The sequence below is a fragment of the Chelon labrosus genome, assembly GCF_963514085.1.
Source record: "Chelon labrosus genome assembly, chromosome: 18".
Lineage (NCBI taxonomy): Eukaryota > Metazoa > Chordata > Actinopteri > Mugiliformes > Mugilidae > Chelon > Chelon labrosus.
Genome location: NC_140351.1, coordinates 8,740,162 through 8,759,557, shown reverse-complemented (window position 1 = coordinate 8,759,557; position 19,396 = coordinate 8,740,162). Strand labels below are relative to the sequence as shown.

The window sequence follows — 19,396 nt, the reverse complement described above, 5'->3', positions numbered from 1 at the left end:
AATTGCAAGTGTAACTTACCACAATGTGTGATTTAGTTTATTATTGACACAGTTTTTTAGGTTGTGCCTTTTGTGGGTGTGGCTTATGGTCCCTTTAATGTTAATTTCAAACAGCAGAGGACGACGTCCACCATGAAGATGTCCAGGACAGCAGAAAGCAGCAGGACACGGTGTACACACAGGTCATATATATATATACACATATACATATATATATATATATACATATATACATATATACACATATATATTGTACTGGCCTCACTAAACGTATGCGTATTTAGCTATCCAGCGCGTATAAACAGCCAGGTGAGGTGAACAAAGAAAAACGGATACTGCTTCATCCCGAGGTCTTTTTCTCCTCTCCTTTATTTTACACACAGCAGTGCAAAAAACAAGCTGTAAAACTGTAAACACAAACAAAAATAGCTTTTAGCTCATATCGTCTTTTTCAATAATTTCCAAATGCAACACATTCATTTCCTTCTAACACCTCCTGATTCTCTTAAGAAAACGTCTAATATAAAACATATTACACACAGCGTCACTCACCGGCATTGCCCCCGTGGGAAACACGACTGTGCGGAGTTTGAACGAAACTTGAAAGCAGACACGAAGCACAGCTTGCTCTAGAAAAGGCTTGAACTGCCTGAACACAAATCTCGTTCCGCACGAGAATACAACGGGAAGTAGAAATCATATACCACACCTGCCGTTACCACAAGTGGCCAGTAGATGGCGTTAACGCACTGTAAATAACCAAAGAAACACAAAATGAATGAATGGTCATTAAGACCAACACACTCCCTGCCTGGTATCTTAAGGATACCACAAATATTACTTTTTAGATGCACACACTTAACTTAAACACAAGTAACATCCTGTTTAGGAGAGAAAAGTAAGACAAGTTCAGTTACTGGTCTTTTATACACTCTAGGAGTGCCTTGGCGAATCACTCTGATATCTACAGTCCTGACAATATTGTCTTTGCTGGGAAAAGTTTTGATGACCACTGCCATCGGCCAGTGGTTTCTTGGCACTGCATTGTCTTTCATCAAGATGATGTCTCCTTCCTGCAAGTTAGGCCTTTTGTCCTGCCACCTGGCCCGACTTTGCAGGGTGCTCAGGTATTCACGTTGCCATTTGTGCCAAAATGTCTCTGCGAGATGTTGTACCAGCTTCCACTGGTGACGGATGATCTCTGCCTTGCCAAAGTCAGGCGGAGGCGATGACGGGGCTCCTGTCTTTTGTGTCAGAAGCATGGAGGGGGTGAGTATGAGAGGGTTCTCGGGGTCAGTTGACACAGGCAGCAGGGGTCTCGCATTCATAATTGCACAAACCTCTGCCATGAGTGTGATGAGGACCTCGTGCGTCAATGAAGAGAAGCGTTGCTGCAGGAACATGGAGTCCAGAATGCGACGGGCCACCCCGATGAGTCGCTCCCAGGCCCCTCCCATATGGGAGGCGTGCGGGGGGTTGAAAATCCAGGTGCATTGCTGGTCTCGTAGGTAACATTGCATGTCTGTGTCGTCTTCCAGATTCAGTTCTTTTGAAGCACCAGTAAAGTTAGTGCCTCTGTCAGACCTAATCTGTGTAGCAGGGCCTCTGATGGAAAAAAATCTCCGTAGAGCATTTATGAAACTAGATGCACTCAGTGTCTCTATCACTTCAATGTGTACAGCACGCACACACAGACAGGTGAACATTACTGCCCACCTTTTGCTGTTTGCTTGTCCACCTCTCGTCCGACGGCTGATGACCTCCCATGGGCCAAACACGTCCAGGCCGACGTACGTGAACGGTGGGGCAGCTTGTAGCCGGTCTGCAGGCAGATCTGCCATCAGCTGATGCTCTTGCTTGCCACGCAGTCTCCTGCAGGTGACACACCGGGACAGGGTGCCTCTGATGCACCTCTTTCCGCCCACCAGCCACAGTCCGGCGTCCCTGATGGCCCCCTCTGTGAAGTGTCTGCCCTGGTGTTTTACCTGCTTATGGTGGTGGCGCACAAGGAGAGTCGTTAGGTGGTGCTGAGCTGGGATGATGAGGGGATTGGTGCGGTTTATCTCAAGGCCAGACTGTGTGATGCGTCCACCCACTCTGAGAAGTCCGGAGCTGTCAACCACTGGGCGCAGCTTTGCAATGTTGCTCTGTTTTGGAATGTCTGACTTTCTCTGAATGTTGCTGAATTCAGTAGGATATCTTTCCTGTTGCATGTTCTTGATCAGTAGTTTCTTTGCTTTTTCCAGGTTCTCTGGTGTGATTGCTTTCTTACAGGTATGCCACCCTCTGCATATGTTGTCTTTGTCTGTTTGCCTGAAACACTGTGCTATGTGAATCAAGACCGCAAGTGCTCTTAACACAGATGTCCACTTTGAGAAGCGCTCGAAGCGCTCAGTTCCTAAGCTGGGCTGTGTAGTTTCAGTGACTAGTGCTGCGACCTGAGGTCTGATTTCAGAGTCTAACTCTGGGTCAACTAGATCAAACGGTGACTGATGATCAGCTGGAGGCTTACCAGACAGGAAGGCAGGTCCAGTCAGCCAGTTGGTGTCTCTCAATGATGCAGCAGCAACGGATCTGGAGCCATGGTCGGCCGGGTTGAGCTCTGAGGGGACATACTTCCACTGTTGGGGTGACGTTGCTTGTCTGATGCGTTGGACCCTATTGCTTACATAAACATAAAATCTTCTCTGCTCATTGTTAATATAACCTAACACAACTTTGCTGTCAGAATAGAAAGTGACAAAGTTCATGTGCAAGTCCATGCTACTCACAACAGTCTCAGCTATCTCAACAGCAAGGACTGCTGCACAGAGTTCGAGTCTGGGGATTGTGGTCTCTTTCACTGGTGCCAGCTTTGCTTTGCCAAGCACGAATCCGACTTTGGAGCGTCCATCTTCATTGGTCACCTTCAGGTAGGCAACCGCTGCAATTGCTTTGGTTGAAGCATCTGCAAACACACACAACTCTCTCACGCTTGCTGCAGAGGTGGAGAGAGATGTGTAGCAGCGGGGGATCTGTATGTCTTGAAGGCATTGTAGAGAGGACTTCCATCTCACCCACTCTGCTTGGAGGTGTCCAGGTAACGGCGAGTCCCACTCCCCGTTTTCCATGGTCAGCTCTCTCAGCAGCGATCTCCCCTGTATGGTGACAGGTGAGAGAAAGCCGAGTGGGTCGAAGATGCTGTTTATGGTTGAGAGCACGCCTCTGCGTGTGAAAGGCTTCTCGTCTCGCTGTACTTGAAAGGTGAATGTGTCTGTGACTATGTTCCAGCTGATACCCAGGCTACGCTGCATGGGGACGTTATCAGTGGCGAAGTCCAGGTCTTTGATGCTGCTTGCACGATCTTCAGGGGGGAACTCAGCCATGACAGCTGCACTGTTTGACGTGATCTTGTGCAACCGGAGGCTGTTGTGGGAGAGCATCTCCTGTGCCCGCTTCACCACACAGATGGCCTCAGACTCTGTTGCAAACGCCTTAAGAGCATCGTCAACGTAAAAGTCTCTTTCAATGAATGCTCTGACATCAGAGCCGAATTCAGATTCTGCTTCTTTCGCTGCTCTCCTGAGGCAGTAGATTGCTACAGCTGGAGAAGGTGTGTTGCCAAACACATGCACACGCATTCTGTAGTCCACAATGTCACTGTCCCAGTTGTTGTCGCGGAACCACAGAAACCTCAGGTAGTCTCTGTGCTCCTCCTTGACTACAAAGCAGTAAAACATGTGTTGAATATCTGCAGTCACAGCAAATTTCTCTTTTCTGAACCTGATGAGGACGCCTAACAGGTCATTGTTCAGATCTGGGCCTTTGAGCAGGACATTGTTCAGTGAAATCCCTTCATACTGAGCACTTGAATCGAACACTATTCGAATCTGTTCGGGTTTCTTGGGATGGTAGATGCCAAAGGATGGCAAATACCAGCTTTCTTGTCCTTCTTGGAGGACTGGGGCAATCTCTGCATGCTGACTGTCAATCATCTTTTGCATGAATTGCATGTAATGTTCTTTCATGGCAGGTTTCTTCTCTAGTGTGTGGCAGACTGACTTGAGTCTTTTCATGGCATAGTCTCTGTTGTTTGGCAGACGTTCTCTCGGAGTCCGAAAAAGTAGGGGTGCGACCCAGCTTTGAGTGCTATCTTGACATACCTCAGTATCCATGATCTTCAGGAAGTTGAGGTCATCGATGGACGGAGCAGGTTGGTGATCTTTGTCAGTGCAGAGGAAGACGGAGGACTCCAGGTCGTCCCCGTGCAGCAAAGGAGCAGTGTGGACAGCGGCTTGCTGAGATGGTGGATCATGAAGGACTGAGTGGCTGTGTGGAGGGTCTTTCACACGCAGGTGGCTGGAGCAGGGTGTGAGGTAGCTGGGGCGGCCATCTCCCAAGACACATGTTTTGAGGGAAGTGACTGAGGAGGGGCGGTGCGCTGTGCCGAGGCACACATCGCCGATCACCACCCAGCCTAGGTCTAGCTTTTGAGCGAATGGGGCATTGTCGGGGCCGTTGATCTGTTTTCTGATCTTGTGTATACTCAAAATGTCTCTCCCTAGCAAAAGCAGTATCTGGGCACTGGAATCTAAGGGGGGAATCTCACTGGCTATGCATCTCAGATGAGGGTGATGCAAAGCTGCACTGGGTGTTGGGATTTCAGACCTGTTGTCTGGGAGTTCATTGCATTCAATGAGAACGGGGAGAGGGACGCAGGTCTTCTCGTCCAGTGACTCCAGCATGTAGCCACAGGCTCTCCTTCCCAAAGTCTCTATGCTGCCCGCACACGTCTTGAGCGTGTACAAAGATGGAGTGCTATTGTCGCTGAATATCTCAAAGAATTCTGAACGTGCAAGGGACTTATTACTTTGCTCGTCAATGATAGCATATGCTCTGGTTGCTGCTTCTCTCTGGCCTTGTGGGTAGACACTAACTAAGCATATTTTGGAGCAAGCTCTAGCACTCATCCCCTCACCGCATACCTCAGTGCACTTGGAGAAGACCGTCTCTGGAGGCTGCTGGTTCTCACTGCCCTCCCTGCCGTTCTCTGACGTAGGTGGGGGTGGCTTTGCTTTCCATGGTGATGGACCTGGGTGGAGGGCTTCGACGTGCTTGATGCTCTGACATTCTGCACATGTTATGGTTTTATCACAGTTCCTTGCAATGTGTGTGGTTGAAGCACAACAGCGGTAGCAGATGTAATTGTCTTTGAGATATTGCTTACGGTCAGCTAGCAGTTTGTCTCTAAAGCTCCTGCATGCTCCTAATGAATGAGGCTTTTTGTGGATTGGGCATTGCTTGGTGAGATCTAGAGAGTCAGCTTCAGGCTCACCTTTCTGACTGGACACGGAGACTTGAGTCTTGTGGACTGCAACGGGCTGGTTGACTTTACTCTGGATGCTTTTGAGTTTGTCTCTGTTTGTGGCAGGCGGAGGTGGTATGGTGACTCTGAAACTGGGATCGTTTCTTGCTTTGGCTTGGTTCTGAATGAAATTCACGAACACGCTGAATGGGGGAAAGGGAATCTGTTGCTGTTGCTTTATCTGAGAGCCGTAGTACATCCACTTCTCCTGTAGATTATACGGGAGCTTTTCTACGATTGGGGCTACTCCCCTAGCAGTGTCCAGGTAAGTTAGTCCTGGAAGGAATCCATCCTGCTTTGCTGCGTACAGTTCCTGTAGCAGGTCGGCTAAGTCACGTAGCTTGGCTGGCTCTTTGTTGGAGATTTTCGGGAAGCTTTCCAGTCTGGCAAACAGCGCCCCTTCGATGGCTTCGGGGGTGCCATAGCACTCTTCAATGCGCTGCCAGATGGCTTGGAGGCCACCCTGGGGGTCTCTGATGAAGGCTGCTCTGAGCCTGCGTGCTTGCTCGGACGACTCTTTGCCGAGCCATTTAATCAGAAGGTCAGTCTCTTCTGCTACTGACAGGCCTATATTGTCTATGGCATTGCAGAATGAGGCTTTCCACGCCCAGTAATTCTCTGCCTTATCGTCGAACTTCATCAGCCCTGTAGAGACGATCTGGTTTCTAGCGATGAACTTCGCCAGGTCAGCTGTCGGGGAGCTGTGTCCATCTTGGGCAGGTGTGTGACGAGGCAAGGTAGGATGTGGGGCAGGACTGGGTAGCCCATAGTCTTTTCTTCCCTGCCATGCTTGGTTGCTGGCTTGGAGTGGTATGTAGGACGGACTTGTAGGTGACATGGATGGCTGCTGTGGCTGTAGTGGTACCTGTGACGGGGTTAGCAGCCGTCTTGGAGCTGGTGTCGGTCTCAGGGACTCTGCCGGTGGGTGTATCGGTAGCTGCGCAGGTGATATCACTGGATGCTGTGCTGGAGGACTTATGGCTGGCTGCGTTGGAGGACATGCTGGTGGAAGCAGGTGGCTGTGCAGGTTGGGCGAAGTGTTATAGCTTTCTTGCTTTATGTCTCTCTGCTGTGGCACGTTGCATGCAGTGAAATACCTTTGGTTCAGTTCTGACCCTGGTTCCCCGAGGCTGTTGTCGTCATCTAATTCTGCTTGAAGAACTGCTGCTTCAGCTATTGCAGCCTCCATTTCTTTTCTACACTGCAATGCCTCCAATTCAGCTTCTGCTTTGGCAGTTCGTAGTTCTGATTCAGCTTTTTGAAGTTTCAGTGCCATTTCCCTTTCAGAAAAGGCTGCTTTGGTTCTTGCTGCTTGAGCTTTGGCTTTAGCAGTCGCTAGCACGGTGCTCCTTCGAGAGCTGCATGATGATCCGTGTTGAGACAGCACTCGAACAGAGCCTGGTGCAAATAGCTCTGATCTCACCTCCCATTCACCGGCTTCAGCTTCAGTCACACCAGAGGGAAGTCGCATTTCGGTCGGAGAATCCATGTCTTATGGAGCAGGGGACACGTCTTTGCAAGTTACGTGCAGGCTTGGTGAGCGCAGGTTAATGGCGTCGTCCTGACGAGCAACGTTGTTTTTTCTTGCTAGCAGTTGAAGTTCTGCCTTCTTCTTGACAGGCGAGGGTTTGCCGTTTTACTGTACTGCCCTCACTAAACGTATGCGTATTTAGCTATCCAGCGCGTATAAACAGCCAGGTGAGGTGAACAAAGAAAAACGGATACTGCTTCATCCCGAGGTCTTTTTCTCCTCTCCTTTATTTTACACACAGCAGTGCAAAAAACAAGCTGTAAAACTGTAAACACAAACAAAAATAGCTTTTAGCTCATATCGTCTTTTTCAATAATTTCCAAATGCAACACATTCATTTCCTTCTAACACCTCCTGATTCTCTTAAGAAAACGTCTAATATAAAACATATTACACACAGCGTCACTCACCGGCATTGCCCCCGTGGGAAACACGACTGTGCGGAGTTTGAACGAAACTTGAAAGCAGACACGAAGCACAGCTTGCTCTAGAAAAGGCTTGAACTGCCTGAACACAAATCTCGTTCCGCACGAGAATACAACGGGAAGTAGAAATCATATACCACACCTGCCGTTACCACAAGTGGCCAGTAGATGGCGTTAACGCACTGTAAATAACCAAAGAAACACAAAATGAATGAATGGTCATTAAGACCAACACATATATATACTGACTTTATAGTCGTATCATCTGACCTGCGACCGTATGTTCTGGACACTCGGGTAAAGAGAGGAGCAGAGCTGATCACCACCTGGTGGTGAGTTGGATCAGATGGCAGGGGAAGACGCCACGTAGACCTAGTAGGCCCAAGCGAGTAGTGAGGGTCTGCTGGGAACGCCTGGTGGAAGAACCTGTCAAGATGGTCTTCAACTCCCACCTCCGGCAGAAGGAAGGAATACTTTGAGGAGCTCCTCAATCCCACCAACACGTATTCCATAAAGGAAACAGAGCCGGAGGGCCTGGGGTTGGGTCGTCCAATCTCTGGGGCAGAAGTCGCAGAGGCAGTGAAACAACTCCGCGGCGGCAGAGCTCCAGGAGCAGATGTGATTCGCCCCGGGTATCTCAAGGCTCTGGATGTTGTAGGGCTGTCCTGGCTGACATGTCTCTGCAACATTGCGTGGACATCGGGGGCAGTACCTCTGGAGTGGCGGACCGGGGTGGTGGTCTCCATCTTTAAAAAAGGGGACCAGAGGGTGTGTTCCAACTATAGGGGGATCACACTCCTCAGCCACCCCGGCAAGGTCTATGCCAGGGTGCTGGAAAAGAGGGTCCGGTCGATTGTTGAACCTCAGATCGAGGAGGAACAATGCGGTTTTCGTCCTGGACGTGGAACCATGGACCAGCTCTTTACCCTCATTAGGGTGCTGGAGGGGAAATGGGAGTTTGCCCAACCAGTCCACATGTGTTTTGTGGATCTGGAGAAGGCTTCGACCGTGTCCCCAGGAGCATCCTGTGGGGGGTGCTCCGGGAGTATGGGGTGGATGGCCCTTTACTAAGGGCCATTCAGTCCCTGTACCAAAGGAGTGCGAGTTTGGTCCGTGTAGCTGGCAGTAAGTCGGACTAGTTCCCAGTGAGGGTTGGACTCCGCCAGCGCTGCCCTTTGTCACCGGTTCTGTTCATAGTTTTTATGGACAGAATTTCTAGGCGCAGCCGGGTGGGGGAGGGTGTCGAGTACGGTAATCGGAGGATCTCGTCTCTGCTTTTTGCGGACGACGTGGTCGTCTTAGCTTCATCAAATAGCGACCTCCAGCTCTTGCTGGGGCGGTTTGCAGCCGAGTGTGAAGCGGCTGGGATGAAGCTTAGCACCTCCGAGTCTGAGGCCATGGTCCTCAGTCGGCAAAGGGTGGATTGCCTACTCCGGGTCGGGGAGGAAGTCCTGCCTCAAGTGGAGGAGTTCAAGTATCTCAGGGTCTTGTTCACGAGTGAGGGTAGGAGGGAGCGGGAGATCAACAGGCGGATCGGGGCGGCATCTGCAGTGATGCGGATGCTTAACCGGTCGGTCGTGGTGAAGAGAGAGCCCTGGGATTTGAACCAGTAAGGGGATGAAAAAGATCAGAGGTGGTAGGATGAAAAGAATAGAGGTGGTAGGATCGGAAGGGGACAGGGGGATGGAATGAAAATGTTCAGAGATTATAGGCTGAAAATGGATGTAGGGGATGGGATGAAAAAGGGAAGACATTAAGGGGGCGGAATGTGTAGACCAGGGGTGGCCAACCAGTCAGAGGCTAAGAGCCACAGTTTTTACTGTGTTACTGCAAAGAGCCAGATTTACTGTAAATGTCACACATCAACATGATAATGACAAAAATTGACTCCCACAGAAGTAAGACCACTGTCATTTCGCTGTTTGCATTTTTTCCCTGCCATTTTGAGAGTGAACTTGGTAGGCCTACACCAGGAATGGGCAACCTAAATAATGGAGGGGGCCACAATTTCTCATCGACTCTACCACAGGGCCACATAAAACCACGCACTCAACCAGATATGATAAAACTACCATTTTAAATATGTTTGTGTGTGTATAATTAGATTATATTTATATATATATTTATAATTATATGTGTTTATTGAAGCAAACAAAAAATAACCACTTACTGTGATTTTTTATTTATTTATTTTTTATTAATTTGTGCATTTTTACACCAAGAAAGTGTTCAACATTTTCTCTGTATATCCACTCTACTTCACCACTATCAGCAGTGGGCACTGGTGAAAAGCCGCTGTTGTTTGCGTAGGCTACTTTTGATTTAAGGTCCGCTACCATAGCAGCCCTTGCAGCTTCAGTATAGCCAGAGAACGTCTAATATGGGGAGAAGTTCCACTCTCATTGAACTTCCGGCTTCTGAACTGGTTGCAGTTCCACTCTGGTTCCATATGAGGGCGCTCTCATGACGAGTGCAGAATGAATGGCGGTCTATGGAGCAGTACCCCTCCACTTTTCTCAGGATATAATTTTTTGTGCAGTAATTTGAATATTGTATTTGAAAGGAGATGCAAAGAAATGACACATTGCTGGGTGTTAGATTTTTTAGAGTCACTTATTTGCTTTAAAAAGTATTTTAAAATGTCAATGACGTCATACACATCGTACAACCAGATACTGCTTTACGGCAATCCTTCAGTCACTGCTTTGGTGCTTTCGCGCTCTGCACTTTCTTTTCTCTCGAGGCATGGACAACACAGCTGACACGGGTAAATAATCGTGCTAGAAGAGTTTCTGTTTTGTTGTTTTAAAAGACCTGGCCGAAAAAAAAAAAATTTGGGCGAAAAAGTCCGCCTTAACATTCTGGTCCTGCTTCGGATGCCACGATGCCGTCAAGCGGGATCTGGTCGTAATCAGTCCTTCACTGACCAATCAGCGTTCATTAGCACAATGCTAGCGTGTTATGGGCAACAACAACTCAACCTGTAAGAAAACGAAAGGACATAAGTTCTCGTTCATTCAACTTTTGACCTATAACCCATGTTGAACTTGCAAAACCTACAATCAAATCTGAGATTTCTCAACGACAATCGGGTGAAAGAGACACATTTAGCCGTTTAGCTCCATAGAGTCCCATTCATGTTGCACTCATGGCGATCGCCCCCAGTGGAAATCTGGTGGAACTGCAACCAAAATTCGTTACAATGGGACTTAATAGAGAGTGGGAAGGCTCTCCGTAGACGGGCTCTGGTATAGCCTACTTCTCGTATTTAACTTTGTGCAACGTGTTGTAGCGGCGACTTAAATTGAAATCTTTCATGGCATATAACGTCTCTAAGCAGAGTAAGCACATAGGTTTGCCTTTACATTGTGAACAGATAACCTTCTTTCACCCGAAAGACATGATTTTCTCGATCAAGTTTTCTCTCTCCTCTGCTCTGAGCCACGGCTCAACGTCTTCTTCTCTGGTAGAGAAGACCCGGTGGAAGCATGTACGAGGCGGCGTCTGCATTAGAGGCGCCATCTAGTGGCCAGCTGTGTCATTACAACTGATTCAGTGCCGCAGAGGATACAGATTTATAGTTTTCAAGGGCCACGTCGAAACACAAAATTCGACATGAACGTGAGAGCCGCATGAAACCGGGCAAAGAGACGCATGTGGCTCGGGAGCCGCGGGTTGGCCAGGCCTGGTGTAGACGGATGATGGTAGAAGAACCCAAGGAGTGAGTCTCAGGTTGGGGGCCCATATCAGGAAGCAGATTTAGGACACGCCTCTATAGGTAAGCGTGGGAAATAGAATGATATGAGGCAAGGCCTCGTTTTCGAATTTCAGTTATATTAATTTAAATATCCACAGACAGTATTTTGATTAAACTGATCTTCTATGAGTGAGAGTCTTACTTAAAATTCGTAGGAATGCAATGATTCTGAATTTCTCCTCTGCAGAGTTGTTGGTGGTCAGCAGGGGTAGTGGTGGCTCTCCTGAAGTCAGTAACTTCCTTTGTTCCTCTGATGTTTCAGAAACAGGAGTTACACTTATTCTCTGTAGAGTGCTATGTTGCTGATGAAGCTAAATACTGTTGTGTCATCAGCAAACGTTATCCTGTGGTTAGAGCTGGACTTTGTGGTACAGTCATGGGTCAGCGAAAAGCAGTAGGCTGAGCACATAGTCCTCTGGGACACTAGTTCTCAGGGTGTTGGTGGCCAAGTGTCTGATACTGATCCAGACTGACTGTGGTCTCTCTGTGAGGAAGTCCAAGACCCAATTGCAAAGGGAAGTGTTGAGGCCCAGGATGAAAAAGCGTTATGATTAGCTGTTGTGGGATGATGGTGCTGGATGTTCAGCTGAAGTCTAGTACTACATAATACAGACAATCCTTGAGAATAATAAAGAACCTCAGAGTGGGTTTACCAGAGTTTGTCTGTTAAAAACACATGAAGTTAATTAGACTGAGGTCTTATCAGGCACTAAAAATCGTTGCACTTGACACCACCACCCACTTATTAGCAGTTGCTATAACAACCCTGAAACAACACAATATCTGACAACACAGATCTACTTCCTCCGTCAAGGCTGACAATGACCATGCATACATAACATGTACAAAAACTAAATGACTACACTACAAGTTGACTTTGACCTTTGGGGTAGAAACGCTCAGTGCTTTCTCTGTGAATCCAGCATAACAGCTCCACATATTAGGACATCTATTAACGGTTTTAAAGGTTTTGATATCACCTGATGGTATGTATGACCAGTGGTCGATTAATACAGACCTAGTCAAACAAGAAGGTCTGAGACTGGGTAAATGGTAGTGTATGCAGTAAAGAGGTAAAAACTGATCAATGAATGCCTTTAAAAATCCTCCTCATCATGTTTAAAATAAGGTCAGCCTTGAAGCATACCTTCACAAGGGAACTCCTGAGTTTCACCTGTGTCCATAAGCTCTTACTAAGACAATTGTGAGAGGGAGACTGTGATGGTGGCATTACGAGGCTGAAAGGCTGCCTATCAAAAGAGGAACAAAAACAGTTTACAGAAAATGTCTGTGTGTGCGCCGACACTGAATGAAGGGAATTTGGGCGTGATGTCTTTTCAGATTTTACAGTAAGTGCAGTTTATATCTCCACAGATAGCTGCGCTCAGTCGCCACCTGTTAATATGATTAACACTCATTGACACATTTAATTAAAAAAATAATTTTCAGTCATATACATGTAATAATGTTAAAGAACAAATGTCTGTTCACAGAGACAAACAGGTGAAACAGGTGAAGAGATCTTCATATAGCAGAGGAAGACGTCCACCATGAAGACGTCCAGGCAGCAGAAAGCAGCAGGACATGGTGTACAGGTCAAAGTGTTTCAGACAGAAAACAGCTTCACACAGACTGTTGACGGTCCAGAGGATCTCTACTCTCAAGTAAAGAAACACTGAACACACACATTCACTGTGAGTGTGTTAGTTCATGTTAAAAGACACAGAGGCCTGAACGAGAATATGTCGTGTTTACTGACAACAGTTCAAAACAGGAAACTCTAAACATCGCCGTCCTCCAACATGGTTTTGTCAACTACAATATTATAGTTCCTCTCAGTGGTTTAGCTTTTAGTGATGTGAAAAGATCATATTTTAAAATAAATTAATCATTCACACTCGGACGAGCTCAAGATGCCCCTAAAAGGCGACTTTCTCGCTCACAGAGCTCGAGCAGGAAGGATAAAGACTTGCTGTATTTTTGCATCACGTCAGTCATGTGATATCTGTCAGCAGTAGAACAAATCCAAGAGAAGTTTGGGTGTTTGCTTTTATATCACGGAAACTAAACAGAGAAGAGAAAGATTTTATAACTACAGATTCATCTGGTAAGAAAAGTATTACTGATTTATTACATTTTAACCAGAGAGGAAGCACATGATATATTTTAATAATCGTCTTTGCTTCCAGTCCAGGAGATGAGCGTCATGGCAGCCCTGTGTGTGAACGTGGTGACAGTCAACATGTTACTGAGTGTCTTCTTTCTTTCAGGTCAGCTGTTTGTTCAGTCTCTTTTATTTGGAGACATTACTTGAATCATTTCTAGTCTGAAATATTTTCTGCTGACATTGTTCAAAGGGTCTACATGTAACATGCTGCAGATAAACTGGAGTTTGTGTCTCATCAACTTTCTCTTCAGGCAGATTTTGATCCACATGCTGTTCATCATTAGTCTGGTTTTTACAGGTGTTTGGGCTGATTGTGATTCAGCCCTCTTCATTACTGCACCAGAGAAGATGGAAGCACTGAGTGGCTCTTGTTTGAAAATCCCATGTAACTATAGAGAGAAACCAGGAAAAGGGTTTAACAGCAGCAGAGAAACCTTTGGAGTGTGGATTAAAAATTTATTTTATTTTGACCTTAATCCAAGTAATCTAGTTTTCAACAGTAGTGGGTCAGTTAACATCTATCCAATGAATATTATTGGAGACCTGAGTCAGAAAAACTGCACCACTCTGTTTTCTGATTTAGAGACTAGTCATTCAAACACATACTACTTCAGAATTGAGAACTGGCCATTCATGGCAACAGCTGATTGTGATCCTCTTCAAATAACAGTTAAAGGTAAGACAGGTTTTGTTAATTACAATTTATTTTTAACATAATGTGAAATCTGTTTCATCTTCAGTCAAACTCTGTAACACTTCTATACATGTTATCAACAGTACAAATAAGTGGACTGCTTAAATAAAAAAGTACTTACAATAAAACAGATTTTGTCACAACTCAAAATAAAATAATGAAGTTTAGGGACATCCAATACTGGTACACTATAATACCATAACATGTTTGATGTGAAACCACAGATTCTCCTTGGAGACCCAGAATTAATATCTCAGGTGATATGAAGGAGAAGGAGTCTGTCACTATAACCTGCTCAGCTTTAACTCCCTGTCCACACTCCTCTCCTCAACTCACCTGGAATCTCCAACAAGACCCTCACAACAAAATAGAGGAAAACACAAATGGGACCTTTACAACTAAAATCCAGGAGAGAATCACTCTGTCAGACACACATGATGGATACAACATCATCTGTTCTGTCAGATATCCTGTGAATGAAGGAAAAGATGTCAAGACAGCAGAGACACAAGAGATTCTCAGTGTTTCATGTAAGACAACCAGAGTTTGTTGTGGCACATGAGGATTTGTCCAATATTGTGTTTTGATTAATACAGCCAATGTCACATTTTCCTCAGATGCTCCTAAAGACACCTCAGCATCCATCAGTCCATCAGGTTTGGTGTCAGCAGGTAGCTGGGTGAAGCTGACCTGCTCCAGCAGAGCCAAGCCTCCCATCAGACGCTTCACCTGGTTCAAGAACAGCACAGATGGACCCATGATCATATCTGAAGGACACTTCTACAGCTTCAATGTGACTGACGGAGGAGGTTATTACTGTGTGGCCTCAAATGAACTTGGTAACCAGACGTCACCATGGATTCATCTGAATGTTGAAGGTAAATGCAGATGTGAACTCACTCTGTTCTCATCTTTTTTCCCTTGTTTCTGATGTTCCCTGTCTACATTAGTTTTACTTGTTTTTATTTTCTATGAACAGAGAGCTCACAGACTTCAGTTACTGAGATTCAATATGAATATTGAAGATAAATATAATTGATGAAAACATTTCAACTGAGTCAGTTTGACTCTTGATGTTCCTTGTTTCACATTTAATTTTGGTTTGTGAAGAATTACTGAAGTGGTTAATATTGTGGTTAATGATATACAAGTTTCATCAGGAGATCAGTTTAAATTTGGCAAGTCTGTAAACAGTCTGTAAAAGTTAAAGATGACTCAGAGTCAAATAATCTTCTACTAAGGAGAAGGTGACCATGCTATGTTGTTTCTGATGATCCAGGGTTTGGGGCTGATGTCCACGTCACAGTGAAGATCCTGGGAATCATAATTCTCTACAGTACAATCATCATCTTTGAGTGGTGAGACAAACTTTTGATATGATACTTTGCAGCTGGAGATTATTTGGTCTCTTTTAAATGTTCAGTGTTTAACATCTGTTAATATTTATTCATCTTCTCCTTTTCTTTCAGCTGGTTTAGATCAAGATATCTCCAACAAACCAGAGAAGGTAAGATAGCTGAGATTGTTGCTGTTGTCTAAACTCTCAAACTGTGAAATTAAAAGTTGAAATCCACATTAAAATTTCTGTTACTATGAAGAAGTGTCTAAAATATACAATGAGACAAATCATCAGAGACAAAGGTGATGACATATCAGTGTTTCTGTGCACATGGGGGAAGTCTTCTGGAAGAAAAGCTTTCTAACAGAGATTTATCAGGTATTAACGTGAGGTGATATGATAATAATAAGAAGGGGGAAGAGTTTGAGGTTGATGAATGGGTCAGACACAGGACTTGAGACTGAGGTAAAAATCAGACTAACATCTCTGTGATGTTTCTTTACCACAGGACACAGAAGAAGAAGACAGCTACTTCAACAGAGTGATTGAAATTCAAACTTCATGAGCCACAAGGAGAAGAGGATGATTCATTGTCGGTGGAATGATTTATTATTTCTGATTCCTTATTTCTATCTACAAAGGTGTTACTTATTGAGTGAAATGTGACTCTTTGGTGGATCGCAGCATCATCCAGGTCTGTACATATGAAATAGTCTTGCAGAAGCTGAAGATTTGAATATAAAATATTTTTAAACATGTGTTTTTCTTTGTTTTTGTCTGGAGGATAAAGAGGTTTGGTATTTTCTTTCCATGATGGAGGAAACTCAAACTCATCTATGTAATACTGATCTGTTTTTGTCTTCTTTTCATGTTTTTTATTTTTTATTTTTTTAAGAAATTGAGTTAAATACATTTATAGGACAATTACATGTCAATATGTCTGATGAAGAACAAGCAGAAATGTGAATGTGTATCCTGAGTGTATCCCATCACTTTTGTTCATATAGTTAGATGACTGCTGAATTACTGTAACAACATGTTGGTTTCATAAAAACACATTTATGGCATGTATTTTGTGATCAATCTGTAAAAGCACAAAAAAAACAAAAAAAACAAAACAAAACAGAAGAGTAGAGGGGGATGGAATGAAAACAGTCAAGGGGATGGGATGAAAAGGCTCAGACCGAATGGGCTTAAAATAGATGGAGTGTATGGGATGAAAAGGCTCAGACCGAATGGGCTTAAAATAGATGGAGTGTATGGGATGAAAAGGCTCAGACCGAATGGGCTTAAAATAGATGGAGTGTATGGGATGAAAAGGGTCAGAGAGAATGGGCTTAAAATAGATGGAGTGGATGGGATGAAAAGGGTCGAAGGGAAGACATGAAGGGTCCAGAATGTGTAGAGTCTCCATGGAGTGAGTCTCAGACTGGGGGCACATATCAGGAAGCAGGGTTAGGACACACCTCAAAAAGTAAGCTTTAGAAATAGAATGATATGGGGCAAGGCCTAGTTCTCGAATTTCAGTTATGTTAACTTAATTTAAATATCCTCAGACAGTATTCTGATTAAATTGATCTTCTATGAGTGAGAGTCTTACTTAAAATTGGTAGGAACGTGATGATGCTGAATTTCTCCTCTGCAGAGTCGTTGTTGGTCAGCAGGGGTAGTAATAATGTTGGTGGGCTCTCCTAAAGGTCAGTAACTTCCTTTGTTTCTACAATGTTTCAGAAACAGGAGTTACACTTCTCCTCTGTAGAGTGCTTTGTTGCTGATGAAGCTAACTACTTTATGTTATCCTGTGGTTAGAGCTGGACTTTGTGGTACAATCATGGGTCAGTGAAAAGCAGTAGGCTGAGTACATAGTCCTCTGGGACCTAGTTCTCAGGGTGGTGGTGGCCGAGTGTCTGATACTGATCCAGACTGACTGTGGTCTCTCTGTGAGGAAGTCCAAGACCCAATTGGAGAGGGAGGTGTTGAGGCCCAGGACGAAAAAGCTTCCTAATTATCTGTCGTGGGATGATGGTGCTGAATGTTGAGCTGAAGTCTAGTACTACATAATACCCACAATCCTCGACAATAATAAAGAACCTCAGAGTGGGTTTAATGTTGAGTTAATGTTGAAGGTAAATACTGAACAGGACTGAATTAACTTGCTTTTATTATCTACAAATGAAGCTTCTTTTATGTCTGCACCAGTTGTTTTTAATATATCAGCGTCTTCTTGTTTCTCTCTGTGAGGTACCAATGGATCTCCACTCAGTGAGGCAGTAGTCGGAGGATTAATCGGGATCATCGTTCTCATCTGCCTTTGTGTTTAGTGAGTATCAGCCAGTTCTTACAACAAAGGTTACCTGTTCACGCTTTAGTCTCACCACCGGGTCACACTTTATCCTGATTTCTCATTGGTGATTTAATCCACAGTGCTCTTGTGCTTTGGAGGTGGACAAAGGCGACAAATTCAACTGTCCAGCAGAGTAAGGGGAGAAAATATGAACCTTTAAAACTTTACTGTCAGTCAGTCCGTTTAAAAATAGTTAAATTTTCTTTTCAGAATCAAACAGGTGAAGAGCTGGCTGTTAAAGAGCCGGCAAAGAAAGCAGCAGCAGCATCAGAAGAAAACATCCATTACGAAGAGATCAGCTTCTCTAAGTGGAGACGTGACCCGTCCTCTGTCTCAGTGCAGGACTGGGGACTGCAGCAGCAGGACATGGTGTACGCACAGGTCAACATCAACAGACCAGCAAAGACATTAACACAGACTGCTGACGACACAGAGGATAGATGTTAAAATGTAGAAAATCTTGTTTTTTCAAGGACAAGATGCCAGGCTAGTCAAACGAGAAAAACTCTCTTTCCAAGTTCAGGATCAGGATGCAATAAATCCACATCAACTTGGAAGCATTGGTGAAATAATCTGCATATTGTGTAAAATCTGCAGGCTGCACTTGTCTTGTTTCCTGGTCTGTCAGACAGGATGTTGTTTAGATGATCAAGAAGTCTGTGAATGTGACCATATGTCTCTGATGTGGCAGGTTGTTTTAATCTTTGTCCTCTTCCTCAGACAAATGTGTTGCAAGAAGAAGCCTTTTCTGAGTGATTGGCTCCCACTGAGGGTCCAGTCTCTCCAGCAAACAAATACACTAAGTCGTGCCGGCAGGCACGTAACTAAATCACACTAACTTTAATAAATATGGCTTATTGAACTAAGTTTTAGCAGTGACTTTCTTTTGCGCCCCGTCTTTCTCCTCTTGGCCCCACCCACCTGGTTACCCGGTAGGTTAACTTGAACATCACTACAGTAATTGGCTAATCAAACAGACTGAACCGTCCCAAATACCAGTAATCTTCTTTGTAAATTCCGCATTTTGCACTTGGCAAATTAATGCTGCGGACAAGATTAGACCTCTGGCGGGCCGGTTTTGGCCTGTGGACCATATGTTTGACACCCCTGCTCTAAACAGAGAGACTGCTTAACAAAGTCTCCGATCAGTGTCCTATATTCCACCTCCTGTCCACCTCTAACACACCCAACCATCGCAGAGTCATCAGAGAACTTCTGCAGGTGGCAGGACCCAAGCTAACAGAGTTTAGCTGGTTGCACACAGCACATGAACATGATTAAATGAAAATGGCACCAGTGAGCTTTAAGTTCCTGGTCACTTGATTTATGCTGCCACCTCCTGGTATCAACAAACTGATGCTGTTTATGTTGAAACGACTGTACATGTATACACACATTGAATATGATCAATAAAGGGAGCTGACAAAAATAAAAGATCCAGATTTATAGGGGCACATACTTATGTAGATTTAATTGCAAGTGTAACTTACCACAATGTGTGATTTAGTTTATTACTGTGTCACAACCTGGCTCAAACAGCAGTGACAAAGTCACACAATAATATGAATTTAACTAATAATATGAATTTAATAAAGCAAAACAGGTAGATTGTGGTATGTCCGTCTGCATATCAGTGTGCATGCTATGTTGGAGTGTGTGACTGAATGGAGCAGTGTATGAGAACACAACACCAAATACACACAAGAGAGCAGTCAGGTGGCCAGCCAGGTGAGAGAGAAAAGTGAACCAAGGCCTGCTTTATGGCCCCCCCCCTGCAGCTTCCTCAGGCTTGCTG

General features: G+C 45.0%; 1 protein-coding gene across 1 annotated transcript; it reads left to right on the top strand.

Annotated features, from left to right (window-relative positions):
* Positions 1–10,932: 10,932 nt before the first annotated feature.
* On the top strand, positions 10,933–18,048 carry LOC311503745 (myeloid cell surface antigen CD33-like; the record flags this gene model as incomplete). The annotated part of the gene is made up of 6 exons (XM_084566619.1): positions 10,933–11,021; positions 13,476–13,900; positions 14,143–14,448; positions 14,536–14,796; positions 15,388–15,425; positions 17,812–18,048. 6 exons carry the CDS (start codon positions 10,933–10,935, stop codon positions 18,046–18,048), a joined length of 1,356 nt encoding a protein of 451 aa, XP_084422745.1.
* Between the last annotated feature and the right edge of the window lie 1,348 nt (positions 18,049–19,396).